General features: G+C 42.8%; 5 protein-coding genes across 5 annotated transcripts; 3 read left to right on the plus strand and 2 right to left on the minus strand.

Annotated features, from left to right (window-relative positions):
- Positions 1-395: 395 nt before the first annotated feature.
- DFJ58DRAFT_672007 (Mnd1 family-domain-containing protein) lies at positions 396-929 on the plus strand (the record flags this gene model as incomplete). Its single annotated transcript, XM_041383006.1, has 5 exons — positions 396-476; positions 528-544; positions 598-653; positions 703-771; positions 841-929. 5 exons carry the CDS (start codon positions 396-398, stop codon positions 927-929), a joined length of 312 nt encoding a protein of 103 aa, XP_041235105.1.
- A 4,330-nt stretch (positions 930-5,259) lies between these two features.
- On the plus strand, positions 5,260-5,661 carry DFJ58DRAFT_737497 (uncharacterized protein; the record flags this gene model as incomplete). Its single annotated transcript, XM_041386943.1, has 1 exon — positions 5,260-5,661. One exon carries the CDS (start codon positions 5,260-5,262, stop codon positions 5,659-5,661), a length of 402 nt encoding a protein of 133 aa, XP_041235106.1.
- A 30-nt stretch (positions 5,662-5,691) lies between these two features.
- DFJ58DRAFT_638193 (uncharacterized protein) lies at positions 5,692-5,853 on the plus strand (the record flags this gene model as incomplete). The annotated part of the gene is made up of 1 exon (XM_041381309.1): positions 5,692-5,853. A coding segment is annotated over one exon (162 nt), but the record flags the coding sequence as incomplete, so codon positions are not given.
- Positions 5,854-8,308: 2,455 nt separating this feature from the next.
- Positions 8,309-9,851, minus strand: DFJ58DRAFT_848842 (uncharacterized protein; the record flags this gene model as incomplete). The annotated part of the gene is made up of 6 exons (XM_041393682.1): positions 8,309-8,335; positions 8,388-8,423; positions 8,784-9,018; positions 9,073-9,180; positions 9,259-9,347; positions 9,699-9,851. The coding sequence occupies 6 exons, from the start codon at positions 9,849-9,851 to the stop codon at positions 8,309-8,311; spliced, it is 648 nt and encodes a 215-aa protein (XP_041235108.1).
- A 2,683-nt stretch (positions 9,852-12,534) lies between these two features.
- Positions 12,535-15,214, minus strand: DFJ58DRAFT_848843 (uncharacterized protein; the record flags this gene model as incomplete). The annotated part of the gene is made up of 14 exons (XM_041393683.1): positions 12,535-12,661; positions 12,723-12,858; positions 12,915-12,999; positions 13,437-13,676; positions 13,825-13,936; positions 13,994-14,097; positions 14,166-14,294; positions 14,354-14,514; positions 14,615-14,697; positions 14,727-14,770; positions 14,849-14,868; positions 14,923-14,999; positions 15,054-15,115; positions 15,170-15,214. 14 exons carry the CDS (start codon positions 15,212-15,214, stop codon positions 12,535-12,537), a joined length of 1,425 nt encoding a protein of 474 aa, XP_041235109.1.
- Positions 15,215-22,733: the final 7,519 nt, after the last annotated feature.

A 22,733-nucleotide genomic window follows, 5' to 3' on the forward strand; every position in this document is an offset into this window, starting at 1 on the left:
AACCTTTGCTCAAAACTTGTACCTAATATGTTTTGCCATAGCGGTATCTGGTCATGGGTATTGTCAATGTACATTAATGTCTGGGACACACAATCAGGAGAATATATGTCTTCTATGTGACACTGTCCATTCAGAGTCGGGGATTGGCGCACAGGTGCCATTACAATAAGTTTATGTATGACATCATCATCTATTATATCTATATCGGTGAATCATCAATCAACTGTACAGTTTTTTCAAAAGTGTTCCCATGCATCGAGGTATAGGTGCCTGGGGATTTGGATCCGAGAAAACCCTCCTCCCACAGTTCATGGGAAGTCGGGAAAGTAGGCAGTTTGGAATAATATCTTGGCTTGAACGATGGTATAGAATCATTTTATTGTTATCGGTGGGTCATGCAACATTTTCAGGCACCACAAGGTCTGTCTTTGGAAGTGAAACGCACTAAGCTACTGCAGGAGATATTCCATGAGTCAGTGAGTTATCTCCTTCATGTTCAATCCTTTCTGATGGAATATGGATGTTAGAAGGACTTCTATCAAGTGTGACCTATCTTATTTATCAGTAGACATATTCTGACATTTGATTGTTCTATAGTTTAAAGGAACTTGAGAAACTCGGTCCCAACCTCAAGGGAATTGGTATGACTATTTGTTACACTAATTGGATAACACTCAAATGACCCCATGTTTCCTCAGACAGTTAAAGAAGTCTTACAGTCCCTTGTTGATGATGGCCTTGTCCAGGGTGACAAGATTGGTGCTTCAAACTGTATACTCCCAAACCTAGATATATGCATTTGATATGCGCAAGAACCTGGATGCTAACCATCTTTTTAAGTTTTCTGGAGCTTCCCTTCGCAAAGAGGAACTATTGTTGAACTGTTCACTTCTCAGGATGGTAGCTATACTGACCAGTGCATGCCATAGTTCCAAAATCGCCTGGACAATGTAAAAGAGACAAGAACTAGCTATGAGGCTCAGCTAGCTGAGATTTCAATTTTTTGGCATATTTTTACCAGCGCAACAATGTGGTGGGGAGTATAGTGAGTAACTCCCCCCACTCCACCTTACTTTATAGATTCTAGGGAAGACAATATGGTGGTGCATAAGTGCAAATTCATGAAGTTATAGATCTACATGAAATATCACGATGACCATGAGAATGCTGCGTGTTACATACATTCTACTGTCATAGGGCAATCAGCACAAGTAAGAACGAAACAGAAGAATACTTATAGCATTTAAAAGGTCATAGGCCTCCCAAATATTAGGTAAGGTGCACGGCTAGTGGGGTAGACATATAGCGTCGAGAGGGGTGGACTTGTAAGATAGCTTGTAGGTACACCGTGACAGATCTTGGCAGAACTCTGTGCAGTAGCCATTGTGAGTGATAGGAACACTATCACGATGATCTACCTGTGTATATGAGAGGGTAAGTGGAAGCTAAAAATCTCGAGGAAATGGAACAACTTTCGATCATTAGTGCTGTATACCTAACTGAGAATGACGAGGACCTGATCAAGAGAATGTGAATGTGAATATTAATAATGGGAAGGCAAGAAACTTAGCTTAGTGAGATCTTCGTGGCATCCAGGTTGCCTTGGATCCAGCTGCGAAAATATCATGGCAAAAAGCTTAGTATGCAAATGACAAGAAGCAAATAACACTTCCTTGATTTCATAACCGGCATAGCTCACCATAGCAGTTACCGTGCATGGCTCGTTAATCTATGCGATGAAGTGGGCTAGTCAGCATGCTTGGCAGCATGATACTTTAGACTACCCACCTAGACGATGCCATCTGACCGCAAGCGAGTTGTGTTGCTGTATGCAAAGATCATTTCTGGAAACCCCATGTGAAGTCGCAAGCAGGACCTGTCACTTGTAAGCAAAGTGTTGAATATGTATATGCAGGAGTACCTGTACGAGTTTGCTTGGTGTGGTGAACAAGTTTTGGCTAGGCTGTAGGTAAAAGCACCAAATTAAAATATATGAGTCTCCTGCTCTCCTAGCTGCTACTCTTCCAAGTCAAGGTAAGAAAACTATGTTCCAGGAGCTATCTGGTGAGCTGAGAAGCTACAACTAGGATAGCTACAACTAGGAAGGCTACAATTAGGGGATGCTACTGAATAACCCAAGTGAATGGGGAGCAACCAAAGAACTGGAAACAAGAAAACTAGGTAATGACTGTAGAGTCCTAGGTAAAGAGTGAAGTGATTATGTAAGCAGCAAAAGTGCGAACCTAATCTAAGGAAAGTGTCAATAAGACCTGCATAGTGAAAGTGCCTCTGCAAGGCTAGAGAAAGTTTGAACACCACATCGGATCAGTCGAGCCAGCCAAGCAAGACTGCAGATGCCAAGAACAAGGCTATGCGCGAGGCAGGCTTCATCATGCCCGCCACCTTCATGGAGATCCCTGTTACTCTGAAGAACACATACAAGGCGCAATCGTCCCCACTGAAGAAGTCGAGCCGCCTGTGATTCCCATGATTACACACGGCGCAGGAGCTGGGGCTCATTAGAAAGCTGGCTGTGTTTATTAGTATGATCTCTGACAAGCATTGACAGGAGCTACTCTCCTTGGGGGAGTCACCTCTCTCCTCTGGTTCAAATGCTGTCTTCCCTCCTGGGTGACCAAGTTCATCGAGATGGTGCTGATGCTCATTACAGACCACTGCAATATTGTTCAGTAACTGGTGCGCAGCTCAACACATAGAAATGGAATGTACATCATGGACCGCTGAAGTCTGATGGTGGCTCAACTGTGATCTTCGCAACCTCGGACAGAAGCAGATCTTTGAATCCAGATGACCAAAGTGAAGAGGAAACATATAGCCATGGCAATGCAGAACATTTTTGTCCTGCATACATGCCTATTAATCTTGCACTCCACCTACACACACAATATGCGCACCTTGATACTCAAAGCCACCTCAAATACTCTGCAAAACTGCATTTCAGACCTCCACCAACTTGTGGATGACATGGAAATTCTTCCCTCCTGTCTTGCTGATGATTCTCGGATACCCTTTGTACTTGTCTAGGTTTGCAGCAACATCTTTCTATAGCTTCTTGAACATAAAGGCGCTGCCTGTGCGGTGGAGTGCTACAAAGTTGGGGTGGGACATGTGCAATGGCCTATGGAGGTAGCCTTGGAACGAGCTGGATGACACTGGCTGGAATACTGACCTCTGCAAGAATCTGAAATTTATAAGGAGACATAAGTAGTCGAAGACTAAGAAATCAGATCAATAAGCACAGACGGAATAATTAGAAATGGGTGTTCAGAACCGTGCAAAAAACACACCTCAAACAGACATGAGTCACATGACAAACATGTTTAGGCCTGGAGTTAATGCATTTTTACACCAAAAAGTTGAAAGATGAGGTTTTTTGGAAGATGACACTGGCAAAACCCACTAAGTACTGCTGTAGCAGGAATTATGATATGTGAGTACAGTTTGATTCTTCCTGAGCTCTGGCTGGCCTGACACTAGACATAAAAATGATTCAGCTTCTTGCACACCACCATGCTTTCACACCCATACTCCAGTTCAAGTTCTGACCATCTTTGATGGAAATATCATATTGGTGTCTTTGACAGCTGGATATATGTCTTCTGATAGGGTATTTTTTGTATCCTGCATTATGGTGATGCTAATCATACAGATTGGTAGGACTGGCTGATTCTTTGCATTCAGAAGTAACTGGCCCTTTTCACCATCACTTACTTTACCCCTTAAATGACCCTAGTTTAGGGTTCGGAATGCAATGGCTGGCATTCCAAACCCTAGAGTAGGTTCTATTGTCATGTGAGTGCCTTGCAGCATTGGTGCATCTGGATGAATCTAATCAGTTCTTCCATTCATGGGAAGTGTTTTAGCTAATGCACTAACCTGGTCCTGCATGGCCTCCAGCTTAGACCCCTTAGTCTGTGTCTGATTTATTAACATAATGATCAGTTAGATTCAAAGGCCCAGATGCTGAGCTTCATATATTGGAAGAGGTTATGGGATGACATCTAGTGAGTTGATATCTTGTCTGTTTCAGTCATATTGGCTGACTTTTTATTGATGGTCAGTCTTATGGTAGGTTTACTTTGTGATTACGTCTGTGCATGCTATTCATATGGTGATTTTCCATCCTTTCAAGTTTCACCTTATTCCAGAACTCGTCAAACTCAAATTTGCCTGCCCCTCTCAAATACAACCTTCCCACAGATGAAAATTTCTCTCTGTCTACACATTCCAATCCACTCAAACCCCTCTTGTTCATACTTGATTTACATTCCATGCATACTATATACCACCGCATAAGTCCGTATAATGTCCAGCACCATACTATTTACTTTGTCCACTGCCAATGTCATGTACAGTATACGGTTCACTATCTTATCCTATAGCACATTCACTCTGGAAACGACTTTTTAGTCGGACACTAAATGGAGGAAGAAACCAGGTCTAAACAGACTAAAAATGTACTTAGACACAAACCGAACTGCTGTGGGGTTTGCCGTGACATTCCAAACTTTGACCTGTGCACTATAACTACTAAGTAAACATACAACTTGCTTGTGCCCGCGACGACCGCATCAACTGGGACACCCGTGACACCCGTGACCCTCACAACAAATCAGTGCATAGTCATATGTCAGTCAAATGTCAGTAGCCAATATTCCATCATTCCAAATGAGGCCGATTTTCACCATTATCGATGGCTTGAGCAATCTGTATCATCTCACGTCACTCAGTGTTTCCCTCATCCTCAACTTGAAAGATTATGAACTAGTACTGACTATTGGTAGGAAACAATGGTTAATTTTGTCAGTCGATGCCTTCCAATACCCCATGTGCAAAGCTGACAGGGACAACAGGGCTTGATCCGGCACATCTATAACTACCATTAGCCTGCTAATGCAGTGCCCTCTACATGTACCCACGCAGATTCCCAACCATCAGCAGGCGTGCCTGTGTCTCTAAATGCACCTAGTGCATCACCCACCCCCATCACACCAACACTGTCCATTCAGAACTCTTCAGCCACTGCAGGGACTATGCCAACATCTTACCATTTGTCCCCATCCTCATATGTTGTCATCAGTTTTCCGTCAAGCCCACTACCCCCTTCAGCTCTCGATCTGCAAAGACTCAGTGAGGCACATGCCAATAGATTCGAGACTGTGCAGCTCAGTCCAAACACCTGATCCAACACGCTTGCCACCCACCCATTCCCAGCAGCCTAGTCAGTCATTGGTACTAATGGGCGAGAAGTTCTGGCCACCACCACACAAATCTACAATACAGCTCCTCATCAGCCTTCCTCGCCTCAAGGACATCCAGCATTTGCCTATTGGACATTATCTACAGCAGCAGCAAAGTCAAGTGTCGTCAACAGGTGGCTATACTGTCAAGTATTGCGGTGATATGACCACAGTCCAGCAAGCACAGGTCGCCCATTGGATATTTGATAACATTGAAGAGGTGCAAGAGACTGTGGTGCAATGGTTAGGCTGTGCGGCATTTGCTCACGCACTCAGTATTATGCTCGCATGCAACAAGCGCAGCATATTGGAGGCAGATACCGACTACCCCAGAGATGGCACTGCGGACACACAGGAAGAATTCATTCTCAAAGCCGCATGGCCAACCCTTTTAAACTAGACTGGCAAAAGCACAGACATGATCCACACAGATGTTGACCTGGAATGTCTGTCGGTCTTCAAACAGTGTCTGTTCGAGAAGTTGGCTCAGTCAGGCTCTGCAGGACACTATCAGTGGGGCCTGGATGCTGGGAACCATCAAGATGGTTGGGACCCATATGCTGGGCACCAATCCCACTGGAACCATGAGAATCGTAATGAAGGAGATCCCGGTTATGATGAAGACAAGCTTGAGGTACTATGCTTTCCGACTTTCGAAATGGTTCTAGTTAATGATCAGGCCAGGTTTAAGTGACAGCGACATTAATGTCGAGCAACATATGTCATCACCTCAGAAGCAACAGGTAACAAAATCCCATGGAGGACCAAGAAAGTGAGGAAAGGTGGCACTGACCGCATCTTGAAATGATGCCCACAACTGCACAGTTGCTCACTTAGAAGAAATAAAAATAGTATTGTATATGCAGGAATAAGATTACAATGCAATATGAAAGATTGTTTGGGGACAAGGAAGATAGTTGTTGAAATGATATATGGGAGAACTGACTTGCAGACCATAAGTACTTGTGATGATACCGTCTGACCGTAACTTTGTGAGCGTGATTATAATAATGAGGAGTGGGTGCATGCTTGACTTGACCATGGTTCGTTTGGAGGACAAGGATTGGGAGGTTCCAGTGACTAGCAGTGAGTGTAGTTGATGCGCACTCACTATTTTGGAGCAGCGCAGCATTTTCCACGATGCACAAAGCAGATGTGTCGATGGTTTTGGTGAAGCAACAAATGTAAATAGTCTTTTCAGACTTCACAAACACATCTTTGCCGACCGTGGTTTATTCTCTTCAAACACTCATTATCCCACCACTAGCCAGATCTGTAAATCCATCCTTTCAACCTCTTTTTACAGTAGACTTGGGCGAAGGTGAGTATTTTGAAAATTCCTCTGAGTCATTGTTTCATGCTATCATGATGGCAGAACGCAACACAATAAAGCTCAAGCTACCTGCGCAACTGAAAGCTTTCAAATTCACTTGCAGGTGCAAAGCTTCTCGATCTTCTTTTCTGCCGCATCAAGACGCTCTAAGACTTTTGAAGGCATGCGTTCATTATCATATATTACTGACATAAATATAGGTACTTATTTATCCTTCATTGGCTCAAGCAGGTCAAGAAAGATGAGACTACTGTCAGGTTCTGTGTCTATGTCACTTTTTCTCACCTCTAGTAGCACACTGAGCTTACTCTTTGTGTAGTCTTACTCTTGTGAAGTTGTTCAGTTGCTTCAAGTTGTATTTGCAGTTATTGATTCAAATCTTTATTTCAGGTTTCCTTGAACATCTAGGTGAAGAATACAGTCAGGGTAGTCATTAATGGTACCTTGCATTGAGTATGTTCACACTGCCTATTGTTTTACAAGGTATGTCAGTGTGCTTGCGTAACACTGCCATGACACACCCTAACTAAATGATTTCAGTTCAAAAATGTGGAGTATTCAGATAAAGAAAATCTGAACTCTGTGAACAAGTGGTAAGGACTTCATTACGCCTTACCCTACTTATATTGTTGAACTAATGTATAATCAATACAGACCCATACATTAGGGTTTGGAATTCATGCTGCGGCATTCCAAACTGTAGACTGTGATTACAGATGCAGAAAAGAACCCTAAAATTTTTCAACATGGTATGCATGTCTTAGATTCATCCAACTACATTGCAGCCCACTGATATTGTATTTCACTCGCAGGCCATACTACCAACTCTGATAGATGAGACTTGAAGACACTAAATCGGTGTGAATAACAGTGACTTCTTGAGACTCTGACTCACTCACACCTCACAGCTCAAACTCAGAGGCCAGTGACACTGATGTGGTGCCAGCGGACAATCCCTTGCTGCAGGATGAGCTAAACCCTAATCCCATGTAGTAAAAAGAATAGGCAGAGGCAGATGAGGTATGGTTCAGACAGGATAGTGGTGAACCCATTTCTGCTCAAGCTAAGAGCACTCACTTAGTGAATATGAATCTACACTAGATATTGTCAAAGCCACAGTCAGATATTGATGTGGAAGAAGTCCTAAACCTTAGAAGGATGCTGTTGAACTCTTTGAGAAACTCTACCTGTGATGCTGAACATGCGCAATGTAGATTGGGCCTCATCCATCTGTCAGAGCACTCCAAGGGATAGGACTAGACCACTCTAACCTTACCATCAAATCTTCACCTCTGGTATCTCTGGATCACAGCTTGGTGTCACAGTTCTTGAATCTTCAGAGCCATTACAAATACTGACTGGCTTGCTGTCTGACATTGACAATGGCTTTGATCCAGCTGCAGAGCCTCAGCCTGAGCCATCTCAATCTGCCTCTGGTAAGTTTTAGTACTTCACATTTTGTGTCTTTAGTTCATCATCCTTCCAGGGGCTGCCGCCGTTGCATTGCCATTGATGGAAAAAACTCAGCACCTCTGTTGCCATTATAGACTTTGAATTCCTTGCCCCTCACGCTTAAAGTTTATTGTTATTGTTACAATGTTATATGCATCCTTCACCAGCAGTTTCTTCCTTTCTTACAAGTTTATTGTTATTGTACAATGTTATACGCATCCTTCACCAGCAGTTTCTTCCTTTCTTTGTTATTGTTACAATGTTAGACCATCTTCGGCTGCTTGGTCACCTAGAATGAAAGAATATTGAAATACTGGGTTCAGTTGTAAATTTTGGCATACCTTTGTAGATGTTGCAGAGGCTGCCCTCTGCATTTTCTAAACAAGATGATATTTGAGATGATTGGCCATATCATCATGTCATTCACATGCCTTTGAAGTGTTCACCGTTTGTTTCTGCTTCTCCCCTGCATTACAAACACAGGTGGGGTCATTAGAAGAATTGAATCTTGCAACAGATTGGACACCGGCAGCAGTGATCTGTACTGAAGTGCCCCATTGTGTCATATCATCTGTGCTTCAACTCTGCATGGTGCAATAAAAATCTTTCTGACCCCTCCAGAAAATTTCAACCAGTCCAGCCGCCCTTCAGTTAGAGATAGTCAGAAAGTATTCAGATATTAGTATGTGTGAAATAATAGGCTTACTTGGAAAAGTTTACCCTGATGTTGTACTCACCCCAGAAAAAGGAACCACCAGGAATGCAATAATGATCAGCTTGGGGATGAAATTGAAAGGGGCCTCTAACATTTCATCCTTAGATACCCACCACATCCCATATGTGATTGGGATGTGATCACAATCAGTGTGGAGGTAGTTTGCAAAATCATTGTGAGTTAAGGTAAGGGAATTAGTGAAAGGTCGTTGAGGTGTTGTTCCTTGGTCAAAAGATACCATATCAAAGGAATACCGCCTTTATTGATATTGTAAAAATATTGACAATCGTCCAGGAAAATATATGACTTACTCCATAGATTCAGATACAATTTGGTGTCCAGCATGTGGAAGTAAAGTGAACAACCGATCACAATACTCTTGAGCAACACTGGGTAGTTTTGTGAGACAAGTATTGTAGCTGCAATGAGATATTAGTTTGTAGTCACACATAGTAATGGAATTTACATTTTTTTCTTTTCCAGGTTTGGTAGCATACAATACAACATCAGTTGCGGGGTCATATGACCTATGCCACCCAATGGCCGCCATGATACCATACTGATTTGGCTTGCCAGTTGCAGAGACCTTGATATGTCAGTCACCATAGAGTTTAGGTCCTTTCAAAGCCTACAATTGATAATATTAGTCTGAAATTTTTAGAAAATATATAAATACCATGTCTTGCTCTTGCTTCGCCAGCCATCCTTCACTTCTTTAACAAATGCTAACAGTACCTGACAATAATAATATGCGATGGAAGTGTATGTATCCTGAGTGGTATCCAGTGGTGGATGCTCCATTAGTTATATGGCAATCATTTGATATACGCGCAGATGATGAATAAGGAGCCACAACACATCGTAGTATTGATGTGGAACATTGCACTATGGTTTTACATCTTATAGAACACTCAGAGTGATCAACATGATCACATACCGATTCCTCATCAATAGTCATTTGGAGTGCATGTTTAGCTTGATCAACATTCAATGTGATGGATTTGGTGATAACCTCATGTGTCACTGCCCAATCATGTGACTTGATGCTCAGAACAATGGGATGTTTAGTAGAATATGTGGATGGATTCATGGTGGATGAATAGAAGTAATGTGCCACTTGGTGAAAGACTTTGTTAACGGTCACACCTGTGAGTCCTTGGCATCAATGGCATGTAATTGTCCTTATTTGCATCTAGTCACATGATAGACTCTTTCAAGCAACATTGTATTATTTCATTGATAAATTTGTCACTGGCAGAGGCAACTTCATTATGATCATGTGTATCAACAAAGAACATGATTAAACAAGCATTGTTGATGTTAAGGTTGGCATTTACCAGTGTTTTCCACAGATTGTACAGTACATTTGAGGTATGTACTCCAAAGCACCAAATATGGAAGTTTCACATTCTTTCACATCCATGATCAACCTAAGAGATTTTGACAAATACATAGAGTCTTCTGCATCAGTGCTGGTGCAAGCATCCATACTAGCTTCCTTGCAAGCCCCTGCACCAGCTCCTGCAAAGGTTCACACACTAACTTCAGTCAGAACTGTCTAAACTGTTGGATTAGCTGCTGCACTAGCTCTCACAATGGCTTCAGTCCAATCTGTTACATCAGCTTCCTCGCAGGCTCACTGACCACCTGCCTCCCAAGCTTGCACACCAGCTTCAGTGCAGGCTATCCCATCAGCTGCCTCTCAAGCTCACACACCAGCTTCCATACAGCAAACTAGCACATCAGCTCCCACACAAACTCACACAGAAGTGTCCAAGAAATCTCATTCTACATCTGTAACTGAAGCTCGTTCACAATCTCTTCAACAGGCACCCATACAAAAATCTGGGAGACCACGACGAAAGGCAGCTATAGAAGGGGAGCTTCAGCAAAAGAAATCAGATGCAAAGTCCTTCAATTCACCATATCAAATGTTGACTCCAATTTTGAGCAAGGGAGATGATGGTGTTGATATGGAGATTGACGTGGAATGTCCTGTTACACCTGTGTGCGAGTCTACTGATATGAAGGATCCTGTCTTGGTACGTAATATAGTGTTCATGATTGGTATACATTGACCTTTATATCAGCATTACATGTACTGCCAAGACATCGGGACATACATTTGAAAGTGCACAAATCTGGCTTGTGGACTATTGGCTTGCGTTGCAAAGGCACAAGGCAATCATGGGTGCATTGATGCAACCCCAGATGAACTGACAAAGGTCGTCAGTGTAGATGCCAGCACATTTTGCTATCCGCAATGTTATTGTGCAGCTGAAACACCACTCCCAGTCTGTGGTCTGTTCCTCCTCAATACCTTCAATATACTGACAATGAATGACACAAGTGCAAGATTCATGGATATTCAGTGAGACAGGAATTTACTTTCCGCAATTGCTATCCCCTCCTTACCATATTCCTGTCATGGAGTGGCTTTAGACATGAATATGCTTCAGATATCATCCAGCAGACACTAATGGAACATTTCCATTGTGTCCCCAGCAGGGTAAGTTATTTGACACAAATATCATATTTGGATCTCAGACTTCTGCCCTTAGTTGCATATAGCATTGCGGAAATTGAAAGCTGGAAAACTGATTTCTGCCTAGCTGCTACATAACTATCTGGGTGATAACCTTCGGTTGGACGCACAACACATTGGGAAAATCAACACCACCTCAAGCACCGGACCATTCATGCGCGGGATTGTGATTTCCTCCTGTGATTCTTCCAGGAGAATAACAGAGAGTGTTTGCCAGGGCTCACACATGGTCTTCCACACTGATGGAAAGCAGTTCTATGGGCGAAAGTGGCTGCAAACATGCATGAAGACAAGATGCTTGAGCTGTGGGAGAGAAGTGTGAGAGCATACAAGCTCCGACATGGATACACATCAATGTGATGGTGAAAACCTTGGGCGTGTCTGGTACAATTGGCCTCTCAGCATTTCTCAGTGAAGTGGAGATTGGAATCACACATTGATGTTTGTTAAAGTAGGGGCAAACGACAGTGGCACCACTCAACCTTCTGTACCTGTATGTCTCATTTTGTATCAGTCATATAGACAATCATGTCGTTTATATCATGCATTCATTCTCACAATGGTGATTTTTCACATGTGTAATGAGCACACTCTCATCATTGAAGTCAATGGGAAAGCACAATATCAAAATATATGACCAGAAATTGAATGATAATGTGATGTAATATTCGAGCATGATAAAAACATACACAGGCAGTTTGCGAGATTTGTCAGCATGTGCTATGTGTTTTGAGATGTTAATGAAAAAGTTTGTTGCTTAACTAATTCATTTACTCAACATTGTTTTAGTACAATCAAATACAGCTTCATACAAAGTTATATAGAACTTGTAGCATGTGTGATGTTGTGACAGTTGTATAAAGGTAGCATTGTAAGCAATGGATGCGTGGCATGGGAAGGTCACGTGATGGTTCAAGTGGTTGATTGTTGATTTTGTTCTCTCCTTCCTTCTTCTCTCACTCTCTCATTGTACTCTTCTCAACCTGTTTTGCCTTGTTGTAGCTCCTTGTTGGAGCTCTGAGCTGTTGCTCGGACAAGGCATTCTTGGTTATTTTATGTGTTGTGCACCTTGTTAGGTCTCTGTCTGTTGTGACAATCATACATTTGTTCTCTCCAAGAACTCTATCTTCCTCTTCCCACCTGTTTGCCTTGTTGTAGCTCCTTGTTGGAGCTCTAAGCTGTTGCTCGGACAAGACATTCTTGGTTATTTTATGTGTTATGCACCTTGTTAGGTCTCTGCCTGTGTGACAGTCGCACACTTGTTCTCTCCAAGAACTCTATCTTCCTCTTCCCACCTGTTTGCCTTGTTGAAGCTCCTTGTTGGAGCTCTGAGCTGTTGCTTGGACAAAGGCATTCTTGGTTATTTTATGTGTTGTGTACCTTGTTAGGTCTCCGTCTGTTGTAACAGTCACACACTTGTTCTCTCCAATAACTCTCTCATCCTCTTCCCACCTGTTTGTTTTGTTATAGCTCCTTGTTGGAGCTCTGAGCTGTTGCTTGGATGAGACATTCTTGATCATTTTATGTGTTGTGTGCCTTGTCGGGCATTTGTCTGTAGTGACAGTTGTATGTTGGTTCTCTCCTGCAACTCTCTCATTGTCTTCCCACCTGGTTCCTTGTTGAGGTCTCGAGCAGTTGCTCTAACAATGATGATTACTGTTGGTATGTGGTGCTCATCGTCTGACACCATGTTCTATGTGATATCATGTGAGTCAAGCCATTATGAGTGTATATCCTTCAACATAGTCCCACATGAGTTCTCTTGGATCACTCTCCTATTATCTCCGTATCCTGTTCCCATTGTTGTAATTCATTGTGGTGGCTCCAAGCTGTTATTCCAACAATGAACTCCTACAGCCTTTGACTTATTGTGTCGCTTTACATGGTAGGTCCATAAGCTATTTCACTGATAAAGTGACCTTGGTGAATTCAATTTGAGTGGTCATAGCCTTCATGGTTATATCTCCATTCTCAACTTCAACGCCTTGTAGAATATTGAGTCTACCTCATTAACCTACATCTTCCTGTATTATCCATTGTGCCTCCATTTATGAATCAAGTGTGTATTGAAAACAGATCGCATTCCATGTAGGGAACATCATTTGAATATTGGAAACCTTCAATACACACTTGATTCATAAATGGAGGCACAATGGATAATACAGGAGGAGGATCATTATCTTGTACAGCAACAGCTAATGCATATTGTTGATTCATCATACCAAGATCCTTGCAGGACAATTTGACCATGTCACCAGATTCTTGCAGGGAATTTGCATCACATTGAATGGCACAATCAACATGCACCTTGGCCATACTGAGACTACCAGCAGCACATTGAAAGAATTCTGCTAGTGCTTTGTCACTTGCCTGGAATCATGTGCACCTTGCTTATAAATGTTGACATTCCATACATCTCACTATATTCTGCATAGATGACTTAATTGTCAGACCTGAATTCCAAGGCATGGGTAAGGGGAGTGTCTTCATCTAGTCCATAGCGCTCTCATATCCTTACAACAATGTATACAATAAGCCACCAGGAAAGATCACTGTGGAGGCATGGTATGTCCATTGTCCTAATAGCCTGCTGGCGGTACAACCACTTGAATGCATGTGGAAACTTGCAACTGTACATCAGTTGTAATTAACTGACAATAAAAGCACACACCAGCCTCAGGACTGACTCTAGATATCCAGCAGATTTAGTTGGTTTAATAGTACCATCTGGACCATTACAATCTCCTTTTGACTTTACAGTTTGGATCAGCTCTACATGCTCACCCAGTGACTAGAGGATTAATATTGATATGAACCTCCCAATTGCATTCATGCATGATCAGTGTGTTTGGAACATACCAGAGTATCTGGGATTGTAATATATTTGACATTCATCATATTAGCAAGGACCATTGGGGTGGATTCCACAGGACTAGATACTGCATTCAAATTGTCATCCACTAACTCCACTGAGTGATTGATATTGCACTGCTACTGGGATTATGCATGTCATCATGGAATAGGCAACAGATCGCAAGTGAGCATACCATGACATCTACTGATAATATTGGTTGTCTATCCATATCAATGTCATGACTGGCATCCTGGCTGGCCAATTGCTGAATCTTGAGACCTGTATCCATAGAAGAATCTACTGCATCCAGCAGATACTGGATGTTCTCCTCATACACAGAACCCTGAAATGACCCTACAAAAATTGTGTTCCCGACAGGTATTTACATGATAGGAGCCCCAATCAACTTCTTCACTAGTCAGACAATGAATGTTATATATGGATGGCAACTGACACAGTGGTATGATATCCTTGCCCTCTCGGTTCTTGATAGAGATCACAATTGTTGCAGTGAGACTGCATTGCTCTTTGTGGATTCTGTGATGAGAAATAGAATGTAAATTAACCTTATACTGAGGTTGATACTGCGAATGCACACATCCTTTCTATTCTTCACAAATGTGATATTAATATTCCATCAATGGTAGAGAGCCTTGGGTGGGATTTGAAGTCATGAGAGGTCACCTACATTGTAACTAAGAATCATGGCTTGATATGACATAGCATGAAATGTAAGTAGGCAATAAAATCAAAGACATGTACCCTCCATACATGTCATATCCACAAATGATTTGTGGTCACTGAGCACTAGCTCATAGTCACCCATAGATTGAGCAAGGCTGTGCCAGATAGGTCAGAATACTACAAATGATGCAAATAACGAAGAATCACACTTTACTCCCACATCTTCCAGGTCTACCTTTCTGTAAAACCACTGAATCTCTAGCCAGACATCCTTGATGAGATTGTGTTAGTAGGTAGATACTCTTCATGCAATTTATACACTCACATGGTTTAAATAGATTTTCATGACTTTTCTATACCAATAAGACATGATGGATAGGCTACCATCTTTATCCAGTACTACCCTTGAATCATCAGGAAAATTTGTGATACTGAAGTGAGCAGGGTCAGTATGTTGACATCTGGATGTATCTTCATATCGTATAACTCATCATCCTTGTTGTATACCCCTGTAGAAAATATAAGGTTGATTAGTCTCAAGGCATTGGTCATAAGTCATTGGCTTAAAGCTGGATACATACATTCAATGGATCTACAAGTCCATAGTTGATGCATCTTTGGGGTATTGTCATTCATTGGGGGGAAGATCTTGACAATCAACATGTGAGGCAGAGCTGGTGATTGACAGACAATGAGACATTGTGTCATATCCCGTACTCTGGACCTACATCCGATGATGTTCCCATGCCTTCCAGACACCTTCCAGATGCACATCTGGACTACCATACCCTTATCCATGCCTTAGTCCTCCAGTCCACTATTGGTTCAGATCCGTACACCTTCGTACATCCATATATCCATACCTCCAGACCTCCGCAGCTAAGCCTGCTTCATCCACCCTTGGTCCTATCGGATCTGAGCTCATTCCATCTCAGACTCTACCTTTCCTAGACTACCGGTCTATATCCATGATTTTATCCTAGTTCCGTCTTTACCTAGATCTCCGGATCCACTCATTCAATATCCAGATGCCTCATCCAATATCTCTAGACCTCCGGATCTGACCTATACTCATATCCTGAAGCTCAAACCTTAAATCAGTGTCTATCTCCTTATGGTAATCCCCTTGACTCCAGACTTTGGTTATCTGTGTTCCTGTCTTGCTTATTGATCCTTGTACTCTGTTCATCTCTGAGTTCATTTACTTATGTTCCGTTCATACTTACCAATATGTTTCCACATGCTCATACATAGCATTTGTGTTCAGCTTACTGATCCTCTCGGAGCCCTCCAGTATATAACCTCTGTACAACTCCTGTAAAGTTTCCTTAGTCAAAAATATACATAGACTTCACTCATTCAAACATAGATTTGCTCTCTTCACTCATTCTCGGTCTTGGACTTGGATCCATCTTAGTCTACCTTTCCTTATGCCTATGGAAATATCACATATACTCACGTCATGCAACTAGATTTGCTCTCTTCACTCATTCTCTCGTCTTGGACATTGTCCATCTTAGTCCCTGACCTTTTCCTTGGCCTAGGAGGATTCCCTAGGCCTGACTTTCTGGCCCTTCTGATTATCCTTCCATCTCCATCCATGCTTTAGGATTGAGTCCCTAAGCTGTAGTTTTTGCTTTCCAGCACTCTTCCCTGTCTTCTGAGACTTCTGTCTACTTACCTGTCAACTCCGTTCTCTACTTAAGTTATCCTACCTCTGGTATTTGTTTCTACTACTGCGGACCCTTGTCCATAGTAGCCTTTCTCTCCTGTTCTAATCCTGGTCCACTTCCTCTGGTCCTCCTAACCTTCCGGAACATCTTAACCTTCGGTACCTCCAGAACGTCCTATCCTTCGGACCACCCCTCCTATCCTATCCTGCTTTGGACTCTGTCCCTTGCAGTCTCTCCTCTATGTGTTTCCATCTAAGAAGCTTACCATTGGAAGTCCTTCAGCACTCCACCAGAGTAGCCAGCCTCCGGAAGTCCTTTGGACTTCATCAGGACTTCCATCTGGACTTCATTCTGAAATTAAGAGCATGTACTTGGGTAAGGGGCACAGCGTACGAGCTGAGGCCAAGCCCTTCGGATCCATTAACCCTTGAGCTACAGTCTTAACACATTGATAGAGTGAAATGACAGTGTGAAAACCAACTATGGCCTATCAAGGTCTGGAACTACAACACTAGGAACGAGTGCAGGTGGTGGAAGGAGTGTACCTGGGGGATGTGAGTTGAGAAATTGAGCTGGTTGTTTTGTCAAAAAAAAAACAGTTTCATGGTAGACAACAAAAGAGAATAGAAAGGTTTCACCTCTCTATGTGCGCTGTGAACCTTTTGGTATTGCAATCACACCAAGCATACCTTCCATATGAGTCACCTGCTCCACTCACTCCAATATCCTTATGTGGGTGTATCACATTGGTTTCTTTGTCTATGTGGAACAGCACAAACTTGTTGCATGGCTCCATACAGTGCTGGCACATCATTAACACCATTTCCAGTAACTGCAACTGTATTGTCTCCGCAAGCTTTGATCTCCTCTACAATTCATATTCTCTAGTCAGGGGTAGTGCACACAAATACGATCTCTGTGTAGACCCCAGCGATGACATTCCAATCAAACAAGATGAGAGATGTGACGTCTTCCCCTGTAAGTACCAGGGAGCAGATTAGGATCATCATTGGATGGCTTGGTAAGACAATAATCTTAACAAGATGCTGGATAATGATACTGACCTAAAAAGGAGGTTAATAGGGATTTTATGGCAGCAGAAAATAAAGAAAAGCTACCTAGCATGCAATAGCTAGAGCAGCGAGCTTAAAATCACCAGTGACCATAAAGACTTAAACCCCAGCTTGTTGAAATGATAGAAATCGATGGCAATACATCTGGGCGAGGAGGATCGCAAATTCCAATTAGACCAATCAAGGTTAAATCACACATCTTCATGTGCATGAGATTTTCCACATTGTTTGGTGTAAGTGTTAAGACCATAGCTCAAGGGTAGACGGATCCGAAGGGCTTGGCCTCAGCTCGTGCGCTGTGCCCCTTACCCGAGTACATGCTCTGAATTTCAGAATGAAGTCCAGATGGAATCCGACAAAGTCCGAAGGACTTCCAGAGGCTGGCTACTCTAGTAGAGTGCTAGAGAACTTCTGGATGAGTGCGAGAAAATTCCGGAGGAGTTTCATCCATTGTATCAGATCTGAAGGTAAGACTTCCCAAGGTAAGTTCCCTAGATAGAAACATACAGTGGCTCAAAAAAACTGTCCGCATGTTTTGACATTTTTCACTATCTATGATATTGTGTGAGAATGAACAAATTCCTCAAGGACATACTTATACCACATTGTAGTATGGCTTCAGGGCTTTTATTTGAGCCCTACACCGTGGGAATCGGCGGAGATATGGTGGAGATATAAGGCTTATAAAATGATGACTCATGTGGACAGTTTTTTGAGTGTATATTAAAACTATATAAATCATTATTTATGACACCATAAAAATCATGCCACTATTATATAAATTATAAAGTGGTGTCATTATGTTATTTTATGACTATATCTAACTATATAAACCAGAATATCTCATGTATCATAGTCATAATCACCATGAAAGCCATCTCCTCTGCTCAAAGAGATAATATCCTCTCTCTGTCTTATGCTGGCCTCTCTGCTCGCCAAATTTCCTCTAGAACTGGAATATGCAAGTCCACTGTGGCCAAGTTCATCAAAGAAAGCCACCCAGACAAGGAAAACTCTTGTGGAGGACGTCCATCCAAGCTTACCTCTACTGACAAAAGGGCTATTATCCAACATATCACTACAGGAAAGGCTGATAATGCTGTCCAAGCCACCCATTATATCAATTCCACCATCACTACCCCTGTCTCTTCACAAACTGTGAGGAATGTTCTCAAGGCAGCTCATCTCAAGGCAGTAACAAAGAAGAAAAAGCCTCTTCTCTCCATCAAACATAGGCAGAGAAGACTAGCCTTTGCCTTAGCTCATCAACACTGGACTGTAGAGGACTGGAAGCATGTTATATGGTCAGATGAGACCAAAATCAATAGGATTGGGTCAGATGGGAAGGTGTATGTATGGAAAAAGAAGGGAGATGGCCTAACAGACAGAGAGGTTAATGGGACTGTCAAGTTTGGAGGAGGTTCTTTAATGGTATGGGGCTGTATGGGATGGAATGGTGTGGGAATGCTTGCTGAGGTTGAGGGGAAGATGAATGCTGAGCAGTATGTGGACATTTTAAATGACCACTTGCTGCCTAGCTTGGCAGAATCAGGGATTGATGAAGAAGATATCATTTTCCAACAGGATAATGATCCCAAGCACACATCCAGAAGAGCTAGGGAATGGTTTGAAGAACATAACATCAATGTTCTTGACTGGCCAGCACAGTCTCCTGATGTCAATGTCATTGAACATCTCTGGGGAACACTCAAGAAAAAGCTTCAAGCCTATGAAAACCCCCCTAAAGGAGTATGGGAGCTTTGGGAGAGAGTAGCAGTGGAATGGGGGAAGATCACAGCTGAGGATTGCCAGAAATTAATTGAGAGTATGCCTAGAAGGATAGAGGCAGTAATTAAAGCCAAGGGAGGTCATACAAAATACTAGAATACCTGGTTATTACTGTAAAATACTTGAGTCAAAAAACTGTCCGCATGAGTCACCATTTTGTGAGCCTTGTATCTCCACCATATCTCCACCGATTCCCACGGTGTAGGGCTCAAATGAAAGCCCTGAAGCCATACTACAATGTGGTATAAGCATGTTTTTGAGGCATTTGTTTGTTCTCACACAATATTATAGATAGTGAAAAATGCCAAAACATACGGACGGTTTTTTGAGCCACTGTATAGAGGATAGGCTGCAAGGGACAAAGTCCAAAGCAGGATAGGATAGGAGGAGTGGTCCGAAGGACAGGACATCCGGAGGTCCGAAGGTTAAGACGTCTGAAGGGTCCGTTGTCCGAAGGTTGCGTCGTCCGAAGGTTACGACATCCGAAGGTTACGGCATCCAAAGATTACGACGTCCGAAGGTCCGAAGGTTTACGAGGACCAGAGGAGCGGACAGGATTAGGACAGGAGGGGAAAGGCTACTATGGACAAGGTCCAGAGTAGAAACAAACAGAGGTAGACTACACTATGGTAGAGTCAGATAGATGGGGTTTAGACAGAAGTCTCGGAAAGACAGGAAGTGCCGGAAAGGCAAAACTTCGGTCTAGGGAATCAATCCCTAGACTTCAGAACAGAGACATAGGGGACAAATCCAAAGGTCCGGATTTCCAGCCTAGGGAATCCATCCCTAGGCCTTGATGGAAAGGCAGAATTCAGATGGACCAAAGTCCAAGACAAGAATGAGTAAAGTTTAAGATGCAAGGGAGCAAGTCTATGTTGATATTCGAACTAAGGAAACTTTACAGGAGTTGTACAGAGATTTATATACTGGAAGGGATCCGAGAGGATCAGTAAGCTGAACACAAATGCTATGTATGAGCATGTGGAAACATATTAGTAAGTATGAACGGAACATAAGTAAATGAACTCGGAGATGAACAGAGTACAAGGATCAATAAGCAAGACGGAAACACAGATAACCGGAGTCCGGAGTCAAGGGGATTACCATAAGGAGATAGACGCTGATTTAAGGTTTGAGCTTCAGATATGAGTATAGCTCAGATCCGGAGGTCTAGAGATATTGGATGAGGCATCTGGATATTGGATGAGCGGATCCGGAGATCTAGGTGAAGACGAGACTAGGATATGCATCATGGATATAGACCGGTAGTCTAGGAAAGGTAGAGTCCGAGATGGAATGAGCTCGGATCCGATAGGACCAAGGGTGGATCAAACAGGCTTAGCTGCGGAAGTCCGAAGGTATTGATATATGGATGTACGAAGGTGTACGGATCCAAACCAATAGTGGACTGGAGGACTGAAGGCATGGATAAGGGTATGGAGTCATGGATAAGGGTATGGAGGTCCGGATGTGCATCCGGAAGGTGTGGGAACATCATCGGACGAAGGTCTGGAATACGGGATATGACAGTAAGTCCAATCTTTATTTCTTCTATCAGTTTCCTACATCTATGACCTTGGCAATGATATCAGATGTTAGGGTACCAAGTCAAAATTGCTCATACTCACAGCATGAGTACTCATTGGCCTCAGCTTGACCAATCCTCTTGAAGTGTGGCGAACATCTGTCTCCCCATACAGGGCCATACTTGTTAACTTGGCAACCGTCCCATCACTCTGTAGCGCACTGCTGCAGGAAGGGACCAAAACATCAGGAGCTCCCTTGATGAACATCCATGTGGATTCCACATTCTTTTCAGCAGTACTGATCCTGGAGACCATGGAAAGCATCTATTTATTGCTGGAATTGAAAGGGATCTCAAACTTCTTCTCATAATCTTGCTGAATGTCATATACCATATTCCCGGGTACAGATCCGAAGATCCGGATCTCAGATCTGATCCAGATCCGATGGACATATCCGTCGTCCGGTCCACAGATCCGATCTAATCCTTATTTCATGTCCTGTTCATATAACTCTAACTATTGTTCATCTCCTTTCGACATTCCTGTACACCGGTATACCGGTTATCCTTTACTTCCGTTATGCTTACTGATCCGCTACACTTACTGATCCGCTTTAACTTATACTTCATTCCCGGTGAAGGATCTTCAACTCAGCTGAGGGTGCAGCTGATATAATTGTTGAAGGGAGGAAAATATGAGTGCGATATGTTCGTCCCTTAGGGGAAGCGGAGAAAGCAAATATCCACTGGTCAACTCTAGGGGGAATGCGCAAAGCGCGTGATAAGGCGAAAGCGCGGGAACAAAGGCGCTATAGGCGCGCGAAGCGCGGGAAAGTCGCGCGTCGAAAAGCGGAACTGGGTGAAAAGTGGTATGCGAGCGATAGTGAGATGTTAAGACATGTACTGAGATGCTGATAAGACAACTGATGCGGATATGGCCACTAGAGCTAACTGCTACTAGGGCTTGCGATGATTTATTCAAAACATAATAAAAACTCGGAGATGGTGACTGTCTATGATGATGGTGGTCCGTGGTAATGTGTGTTGTGTAAAGTAAAAAAATGTGTAATGAAAAATGTGTACCAAGTGAAAATAAACATGGTACGATGTTGAAATAAATGATAAATGGAGAAATGCATACCTGGGAACTTGGTTGGACATGGGAAAACACAGTGGGAAGTCAGGCGCCCTATAGCGCTTAGGCGCGGGAAAATTCGCCTAAAGCGCGCGCAAGTCACGCAAGTGTCGCCTATGTCGCGCGCGTCGTGCGAACGTCGCGTTTATCGCGCAAGTGTCGTGTTACATGCATGATACTGTAGACTTGACCTATGTTGCAATATGTGCCATTGTGAGGCTACCCAGGATCGAGTCTCTACACCGGTTATGATTCATTATCCATCCGACTTACCGATATGCTGTGCACATACTTTGCTTATACTTCGTACATAGCCTCACGTCCTTGCTTATTGATCATTCCGTTAGTTATCCATAGTATATAAACCCTTGTACATGCGCTGTAGTAGATCAGTTCGAATATCATCTTAGATTGCACTCATTCTGTCTGGACTCTAAAGTCCCTCTGTTATCTGTCCGGACTTGAGTACGATACTCTTGTCTACTCCGAGACTTAGGATTGACTCCTATAGTCTATATATCCATCTCTGTCTTTGGACAGTCTTCCCTGTTAGTTTCTAGTTCGGATCTGATCTGGATTAGCCGTTACTCTATACATTCAATATCCAGAAGACTTAACGGATCTGTTACGATACTTATCCGTCTCACTAGACGCGATACTCTAGCACTCTGAAATAAGGGGCAAGACTCGGGAAA

The sequence above is a fragment of the Suillus subalutaceus genome (genome assembly GCF_016647625.1).
Source record: "Suillus subalutaceus strain FC151 chromosome Unknown DFJ58scaffold_364, whole genome shotgun sequence".
Taxonomy (NCBI): Eukaryota; Fungi; Basidiomycota; class Agaricomycetes; order Boletales; family Suillaceae; genus Suillus; species Suillus subalutaceus.